The sequence below is a fragment of the Taudactylus pleione genome, unplaced genomic scaffold, assembly GCF_031769625.1.
Source record: "Taudactylus pleione unplaced genomic scaffold, aTauple2 ptg000093l, whole genome shotgun sequence".
Taxonomy (NCBI): domain Eukaryota; kingdom Metazoa; phylum Chordata; class Amphibia; order Anura; family Myobatrachidae; genus Taudactylus; species Taudactylus pleione.
In genome coordinates this window covers 30919934-30929725 of record NW_028284495.1, presented here as the reverse complement: position 1 = coordinate 30929725, position 9792 = coordinate 30919934, and the positions used below count along the sequence as shown (strand labels likewise).

Sequence of the window (9792 nt, the reverse complement as noted above, 5' to 3'; positions counted from 1 at the left end):
AGTTTTTTGTGGTAAAAGTAGGTACCTCGGCTTATATTCGGGTCGGCTTATACTCGAGTATATACGGTAAATCGAATTTAGCATTATTTGTTTTATTGATTTTTTTTTTAAATGAACATTGTTCTTGTTAAGTTCTAAACAAGTTGTTTGTATTAAATTTTGTTTTTTTTATATCCCATCATTCATAGTTCTTATTTGTGTTTCTGTAGTTAAGAATATAATTGAATGTCTTTCTGGCACTCCAGTCCATTTTTTTCCTTTCCTTTGTAATAATTTTACCAATGTTGAGCCAAATTGCTATTTTTAGTACACAGAATTAGTAAAGTTGGATGAAGTATTCATAAAATTTATGAAGAGCCCGCATTTCACTTTATTTAAAAAGTTTAATATTTTGTAACAGATAATCATCAACACAGGCAAATACAAAGTAAGACATTTACTTTAATGGAAAACAAGCCCAAAACAAACAAACAGATTCAACTTTTTTTTTATTATACAATATCCTTTGAAAACTAAAAAAATAATTCTGTAAGAGACAGTTGTCTTTGAAATTTGAGACACTTGTATCAACATTTTTATAAACCAGGACATATTTAACAATAAGTTAAACGCTGAAAAAATGTACTAATAATTCTAATAATGTAATGCAGAATATTTCAAAAACAATAATGAACACAAAATGTGAGCACTTTTATTAGAACAGTATTAAGTACTATAATAAAACAATTAACAATTCATTAAAACAAATGTCCACAAAGTAATGTAAAAAATATGTAAAACAGTAAAGCAGGATTTTAGGTGCTTAAATTAAAGAATCATCTCAAATGTTTTAACTACCCTGGAGTGAATATGCAAAATATACAGGAAAAACCCTCCAGAAATATTGCAAGTTCCACTGCAATCAGTAAACACACTCCTGCAGGATAATAGCTATAGTAAAATGTGTGTTCTTAAAGTATTCTAAAGGAATAGTCTACATTTGTGGACTTTTTTTTATTAGACATCATCAACCCCATGCCTAGCTTATCTGCATGGCACTAGCATAAAATAACTGTATCAAGCATGTTTGTAGAGGACTGCTGCTATCCCTAGGAAGGGGCAAGTCTTCAGCTGTAACACTTTTTGTCAAAGTTGTGCAGACACTTGTTATTACAAAATACACCCCATATTTAATTTCCAAAAAAAGATAGACATGAGTCCTTTAATGAATAAAAGAACATTTCTAGACAGTACATAATACAGAACCGTGGCATCAATGAAAATGTGTGACGATGAACGTGCTGCCAGCAGAAATAGTTGCATTTTAACGAATAAATTTCAGAAAGGTATTTCTCCTTTACACAAGTTAAATCTTTTTGTTGTGATGTTCTCTCATTTTCGTGTAAGGTGTTACATCTGACTTATCAATATAATAGTTTTTCAACTGTGTGGAATAAAAATTAAATAAAGTAAGCTAGAAGTAATTTAAATATTTGTATGTTACTTTTGGAAAACAATGAAAAGACAAAATTAATTTTCGTAAATATGTAAGGGGAACAAAACATTTTGATCAAGATAAGATTTGTGTGCGCTAGCAGGTCCTTATTGTTAAGTGCCAGTTGAAGCCATGACCAGTTGCTGGTTACATTAGAGTTGGTGCTCCTGCATCAGTACAGGTATTGGGAGCAGCATGCAGCAGTGCATGGGGTACACTGTAGATGTAGACTGGCTTCTATACGGAGGAGGCTGTGATACCATTCTGAGAGGGATGGTCAGCATACTGTAGGAGGGTTACTGGCTGATAAATTAGAAAAGGAGAATTGGTATACTCTGGTTTCTATAGTGCTTCTCTAATGTGTTGAATGTAGTTTGCTAGTTGTATTATGTCTAAAGATAGTTTTCATATTAACCTTAACGTACACTCTGGGCAAGGTAAATATTTCTGCCTCCTCACATTTGGCACTAGCTCATAGCTTATGGAGGAATTTGGATAAACCTGCACTTAACAGCAGTGGCGGAACTGTGGGAGACAATGGAGTCGGCTGCACTTCTCCTTCTGCTGCCTGTGCAGTGTGCACCAGTGGCAGGAATAAGAACATGACGCCAGCCTCCTAAAGAGCAGTGGTTCGTGATGTCAGCGGCCAGTCCCCGGCGGCCGGCAGTGTCTCCCTGCTGCTGCCCTGGAGTTAGCACTCAGCAGTCAGGAGACGCCTCTTACTTCTCCCCAGAACAGTGAACCACTGGCCAGGACCCGGAAGTTGCATAGAGGACTTCTTCCCAGTGAGTCCCTTCTCACTACTCCTTCTGACCCCTGCTTCCCACTACTCCTCCTATCCTGCCCCCTGCTTCTCACTACTCCTCCTATCCTGCCCCCTGCTTTCCAATACTCCTCCTATCCTGCCCCCTGCTTCCTACAACTCCTCCTATCCTGCCCCATGCTTCTCACTACTCCTCCTATCCTGCTCCCTGCTTCTCACTACTTCTCCTACCCCTCCCCATCCTTCCCCCTACTCCTCTTATCCTGCCCCCTGCTTCCCACTACTCCTCCTATCCTGCCCCCTGCTTCCCACTACTCCTCCCATCCTGCTCCCTGCTTCTCACTACTAATCCCATCCTGCCCATTTCCCGCTTCTACTACTCCCCTACTGCCCCCAGCCGCCTCGAAGTGTATGGAGCTTGTGCACCAAGTGCTGGCTCTGTTGGGGGATAATAGGCTAACCAACCCTGCCTCCTGGCCCACCCAAACCACTACCTCCGCCTACAGGACATACCTGTAACCCGTCCTACCCCAGACCCCCTATGTATACAGTACCCTCCCTGGCCCCAGAGATGTGCACTGACTACCACACCCCCAGCCCCGGTTACATACACTATCCACCCTACGATACCCCCATCCCCATAGCTAGGGACATACACTCCCTACCCTACCTCCTCTCGGCGCTCTAGACACAGCCCCCCAACCCAGGGACATACATTATCCACACTATCCAGGCCAATTTGCGTGTTTTATTTTTTTTTTCCTGTGGGGTCCAATGTCTTTTATATTTGCCTGCGGTGTCTAAAGTGCTTTTTTTATTTTCTGTTGGGGTCAATATGTTTGTTTTTTTCTGTGGAGGCCAATATGTTTTTTTTTTTTTTTTGTGGGGGCCAATGTGTTTTACCGATTTCTGTGAGCTAATGTGTTTATTTTTCATGTGGGGGCTAATGTATATGTTTTTATTCTGTGGGGCTTAATGTACAGTATGTGTTTTTATTTCCTGCGGAGGCCAGTGTGTTTCATTGTTTTATGTGGGGGCTAACGGTCCGAGCGATGGTGGCGTCAAAAGACTAAAAAGCATGTAGAAATAGTGTAATAATAAGATAGACCAGATACACCTCTAGTGCCACACATATATATAATATATATATATTTTTTTTCTGGTAGCACTGTTAAGTTTGGGGTGGGGGGATGAAGTTATGCCACTGCTTAACAGATTACATAAATCATATGGGCACGCTAAAAATTTGTAGAGTTCGCGATCCATCTTGTATACCGACAACTATTTAGTCATTTCACTGCCAGATATCCACGGTAACCTCTCTACAGAATCACATTGATGTACTGCATTATTTCAGCAAGAATAACTTCTTATTTGGTTCGTTTGTATTAATGATTTTTTCACCAGCAACTGACCCGATCCGTCAGGTGCTGGTGAAAAAAGTTTTTTTTTGCTGTGTGTTCTTCGAATAGCAAAAAATGTTTTTCAATTACATATGAGATTTAAAAATTATATAAATGGTGTCTAATATATATATATATATATATATATATATATATATATATATATATATATATACATACATACACACACACACATACCGTATATACTCGAGTATAAGCCGAGTTTTTCAGCACATTTTTTGTGCTGAAAAAGCACCCCCTCGGCTTATACTCGAGTCATGCCCGCATGGTACGCTGCTGAGTTACGTACCATGCGGGCCGCGGTGCAGACTGTGTCACTGCCTGCACCGCGTGTGTAGCGCTGACCGGAAGGAGTTCGGTCAGCACTACACACTGCCAAACACACAGCCGCCGGAACCGGCAGCTATGTGTTTGGTATAATCAGCAGCCGCTGAGAGTCTGTCAGACTCTCAGCGGCTGCTGCTGCTCCCACTGCGGGAGCCATCTTCCGGCTCCCGCAGTGGGTAATGGGAGAGACGTCGTCATGACGACGTCTCTCCCATTATGCAAAGCGGCGGAGGAGCCTGTAGCAGCGTCGGGACCAGAAGCGGGGTTACAGGTAAGTGTTTTTTTTTTTTTTACATTTCTTTCTACTGGGGGGGCTACTACCGGGGGGTACTACCAGGGGGGGGATATCGCTACTGGGGGCACTACCAGAGGGGGGGGGATTAATAATGGGGGAACTACCAGGGGGGGGATGTTGCTACTGGGGGCACTAACAGGGAGGGGGGGAATACTGGGGGCACTACCAGGGGGGATGTTGCTACTGGGGGCACTACCAGGGGGGGTTAATACTGGGGGCACTACCAGGGGGGATATTGCTACTGGGGGCACTACCAGGGGGGGGGATTAATACTGGGAGCACTACCAGGGGGGGATGTTGCTACTGGGGGCACTACCAGGGGGGGTTAATACTGGGGGCACTACCAGGGGGGGATATTGCTACTGGGGGCACTACCAGGGGGGGGATTAATACTGGGGGCACTACCAGGGGGGTATTACTACTGGGGGCACTACCAGGGGGGGATATTACTCCTGGGGGCACTACCAGGGGGGGATTACTACTGGGGGCACTACCAGGGGGGGATTACTACTGGGGACAGTACCAGGGGGGGATTACTACCAGTAGCTGCTGCATTTCCCACCCTAGGCTTATACTCGAGTCAATAAGTTTTCCCAGTTTTTCGTGGTAAAATTAGGTACCTCGGCTTATATTCGGGTCGACTTATACTCGAGTATATACGGTATATATATATATATATATATATATATATCAGCAGAAAAATAGTGGTATATGGCGCTAGTCCTTGATAAAGTCACTTAGAGTCTTATAAGTGATGCAGGACTCCCCAGATCTTCAGGGTGGCAGCTCCGTCTCCCAAAAGCTGTCGTTCAAACAGTTAAAACCTATAAAACAAGAAGTGGAGAGGGAGCGCCTCCTAGTGCAATATCATATAACTTTTTTGGACCCTTCACCAATTTCAATCACCTATGTGGGGGAGATGTACCTTTAACAGTGGAATAATCCACAATTATATCAGCATATGACAATCACTGGTCATTTAGCATTCTTCCTTCTGATGAAGTCCTATGATTTATGAATGGACGAAACGCGTTGAGGTTTTAGCTGTGATTCATTGCCCGGGGCACCTGTGATGTGATCATCTACAGATAAGCTTATTTTATCTTTTACATTGTACGGCCATTTTACCATATTTTGTTTGTGTGTTATTAAATTGTTTGTGTAAACATATTACACTATGGTCCTTTTTTCTTTACTCTGATTGCATGCATTGCTGAGATTGGCATATATAAGACTGGGTCACCTTGCTTGGATGAGGAAGGAAGAATGCTAAATGACCAGTGATTGTCATATTCTGATATAATTGTGGATTATTCCACTGTTAAAGGTACACCTCCACCACATAGGTGATTGAAATTGGTGAAGGGTCCAAAAAAGTTATATCATATTGCACTAGGAGGCGCTCCCTCTCCACTTCTTGTTATATATATATATATATATATATATATACACACACGCACACACACACACACGCACACAGAAAAGACGGAGGCACTCAGCAGGACCTCAAAGAAAACATACCCTTGCAGTGATTTACTCCAACGTTTCAATCTCTTTAATATGAGATTTTCCTCAGGGATCAATAAGACAAATGACAAATACAGCTATTTATACTGACAGGACAAACACTCACCCAGGTGCTCAGGATTCTGCAGTCAACGCGAACCACAGGGCGGGCAGGGGTGACGTCATTATGCGGCGTCCACCCGGAGCACGACCAATGGATCCGGACTGTGTACAGGTAACTATAGTGACACAAACCAAACTGCTAATCTAAGTAGAGAAAACACGAACACATCATAAGTATAATATTAGAATAGCCAATCGCGGCTGTATCAAAATACAAAAATAATCATAAATGGGGAAGAGCCAGAGCTAAGCAACATTAAAATCACCATACTCCCAGTTTTTGCGGCTACGACGCATTGTCAGTGATAAATTGAAAGTGGAGAAACAGATGAAAATTATGTTGGACAGATCCCACCAAAGAGGTTATCGACTAAAGGATTTGAATAGGGCCATGAATAAAGCTCTATCTACACCTAGGAAATAGTGCCTTACTATTACGAATAATAAAGACAATAAATGGATACGATGTATCCATTTGTCCTTTGTCTTATTGATCCCTGAGGGAAATCTCATATTAAAGATATTGAAACTTTGGAGTAAATCACTGCAAGGGTATGTTTTCTTTGAAGTCCTGCTGAGTGCCGCAGTCTTTTCTTTCTCTACATGCTGGGAGTAGTTTTTTCTACCAAGTGACGGCACCCAGGCAAGTACACTCAAAAAACTTTCGAATCATTATTGAGTGCCGGTCTTGTGGATTCTCTTTTGATTGATATATATATATATACACACACACATACACACACTATACACACACACACACAGGCCACTTGCACCCCAGTCCTGGGAATGGCGAGTGCAGGTCTGCACCCCAAATCTAGGAGTGGCGAGTGCAGTGGATTTCTGACTTTGTTTATGCGGTTAATTTTTATTAACCTTTTGTGATCATAGCTTTCCCATGCACCCTATGTGCAAACTCATTTATATTAACCTGTGTCAGCTGTCTTTTTGGTAGTGTGATAGAAGCTATGTCAGGTGACTGCCTTACCTTTAAAAGCCATTAGCTGGCAGGTGAGCTTTAAACCAGGTAACATTTTTTCAGTCTAAACTATGTGATAGCAGCTAACAGGTTTCCATCAGTGTGACGGATAGTGTAGGACCTGGAGAAAGTGGGGTCCCGTGATGTGGGCTGCGGGCTTAAATGCATTGATCAATCCATGAACTAAATCCCCATTATTTATTTACTTATTTATACATCATTGTGAGTGTTTAAACATGGTGAGTGCTGGGTTTTCTGTTTTTATTTTTATATATTATATATATATATATATATATATATATATATATATATATATATATATATATATATATATAAGAAAAAACTTAGGGGTGCACTCACCAGACTTGATAAAAAAATGTCCTTTAATTAATCCATAGAATACATGCTGTTCCCATGTATTCTATGGATTAATTAAAGGACATTTTCATCAAGTCTGGTGAGTGCACCCCTGAGTTTTTTTCTCTCATATATCTGGATTTATGGGACTATGTCCTATATGGGTTGGTCACCCCAGCAATAAGTTTTAAACATGTCGCGAGTGCGGACCTTCTCTGGGTTATATATATATATATATATATATATATATATATATTTTATGTATTAAAATGTTATGACGAACCTTGCAAATCAGTGGACTCCACTGCCTCTGATTTTCGTAAGGTGCTACTTAGTTTAGACGTTTCACCATACTGATGTATTATTAGTGCGGCCTATTTATGTAATTTTCAGAGCCTTTTACCAATAAATGTGTGTGTGTATTTACATTGGGTGTGGATGTTAGATTTTTATTTAAAAGTTGTGCTCCACTGTTTTGGGACATACGGATGATTCCTTGCTCATCTTGCCTCAATATGCATGCAGCGCGATATGCTTGGCGTGAGTGATCAGTCAGGTGCTGTGCGTCTTTTTTTGCCAAGACTAGAATGAGCCAGGAGACTGTGCTGATTAGTTTGATACGTGACACTTGTATATCTGTGTGCAACTGAACTGTAAATGCAACTTGGCGGGGAAAAAAAGCTCTGACCATTGCACCGTAGCACTTCGCATGCTGATTGAGAGACTCAGTCAAACACAAATAAACAAGTGTCACATATCAAACTAATCAGCTGGTGCATCCTAGTCCTATCACGTGTAAGACACCTAACACTAGCGAAGACAGATTGCTAACAGAGTCTCACGGGACCAGGTGCGCCAAGAGGGGCTATTTGGCGCGACTTCAGCAAAGATGAGTGAGGAAACCTCTGTAAGTTGTAGTTTCAATATTCAAAGACCTTAATTTTTAAGCAAAGGAGTGTCAACAGGGAAGGTCACAATTTTGAGCTAATAAGACTTGATTATTTTTCAAGTAATAGCATAAAAAGTACCTTTATTTTCGGCTGTTTGTCTTGCTATGTCTTTTTTGCACGTTTAGGAGGAATAGGACAGTCAGACATTCTAAGACCATTAGACTTTTCTTCCACTCCGTTACCAAGTCTTTTTGGAGTCATACCTGGAAAAAGACATTCCATAATTTACAAAGATACTGGGCCGAGAGACATCACTAAGGAAATAATACACCCTTTACCTACATTTTGTCCCAGAAAAATAAATGCCCAATCTAGGAGTCAAGTAGCCCCACAACATATATATTTGGGGTCCACTGATTGTAACTTATGCAATATGTTCTATTTGGAATCACCTTTTTTATAGTTCCAGAACAGAATACACTGGGGTCAATGCAATTAAGTACGAGTTTGCAAGTGTTTGTTTCATGAAACTAGCACACCGCGCGGATGCTCGCTCCAGAGATACCCTCAATCAAATTAGAAATGTCAACTTGCGCTACTCGCAGGGAGGGTGTGCACATTTTCTATAGCATGCGACTTGGGAGAAAAGCATGAAAAAGTGGGGAAACCATCCTGAACCCCAAAAAAGGTTAATCATACAGAATGCTGTTAGTGGGCATAAGAAAGTACTTGAAGTTTTTAAATGGTGTAACATGGGTGATTTGTACTTTTAAAAAAAAAAATGATAAAATGCAAACTTTTTTCATTTAATCTCCAACGATTTTAACGAAAAATGCAAAAAAAAGGTGATTTTGTTGGAGTTTGAGGTCACTTTAAATTTTGTTCTAAAAAATAATAAAAATGATAAATAGCAATTATTTTTCATTTTAAAAATACTTTAAATTTGGGGTGCCTAATCTAACAAAAAAAAGTTGATTTAGGGGTAATTAGAGGCCACTTTTTTAACATGCAAAAATTACATGTAATTATTTGGCCAATTAAGCTAATTGAAAATTCAAAATGCCTAATTAGTAATTAGGGGGGCTGTCTAATGGGTTCTGCACTTTGTCTCAACATTTTTACCCTCAGGGGGGTGCGCACAAAACAACGCAAGTTTCCGCTGGAAAAAATTGTGAATTTGGAATTGGATTGTAACTGCTCTTTGCAGTGAAAACGGCTCGCACAAGCACCTATTTGGATTGACCCCACTGACTGTCCTAGACCCATCTATGAAAACTGAAAACAAACAAAAAGACACAAGTAAAAATCCTCTTTCAAATAAAACAGTGTTCTTGATTGGAATTACATTTCTACTGCAGCACAGACGGTGTAATGGTTAGCGTTACTGCTTCACAGCACTGAGGTCGTTGGTTCGATACCCACTACGGCCCTAACTGTGTGGAGTTGGTTCGATACCCACTACGGCCCTAACTGTGCTTGCGTGGGTTTCCTCCGGGTACTCCGGTTTCCTCCCACACTCCAAAAATATACTGGTAGGTTAATTGGCTCCTAGCAAAATTACCCCTAGTGTGTATATGTGTGTGTGTGTGTGATACGGAATATAGAGTGTAAGCTCCACTGGGACTGATGTGAATGGCCAAAATATTCTCTCTGTAAA

The 9792-nt window shown here is 40.8% G+C and overlaps 1 protein-coding gene across 2 annotated transcripts in view; it reads right to left on the bottom strand.

The window, feature by feature from the left end:
- Positions 1 to 473: 473 nt before the first annotated feature.
- The window catches only part of SMCHD1 (structural maintenance of chromosomes flexible hinge domain containing 1), a 397862-nt gene continuing 388543 nt past the window's right edge, over positions 474 to 9792 (bottom strand). The window contains exons 47-48 of one of the 2 annotated variants that reach the window (XM_088469636.1): positions 8274 to 8398; positions 474 to 1423 (exon numbers count right to left, since the gene is read on the bottom strand). In XM_088469636.1, the coding sequence (XP_088325762.1) occupies positions 8298 to 8398 (101 nt within the window). In that variant the 3' untranslated portion in view covers positions 474 to 1423; positions 8274 to 8297. The other variant, XM_088469637.1, reaches the window with a different exon arrangement.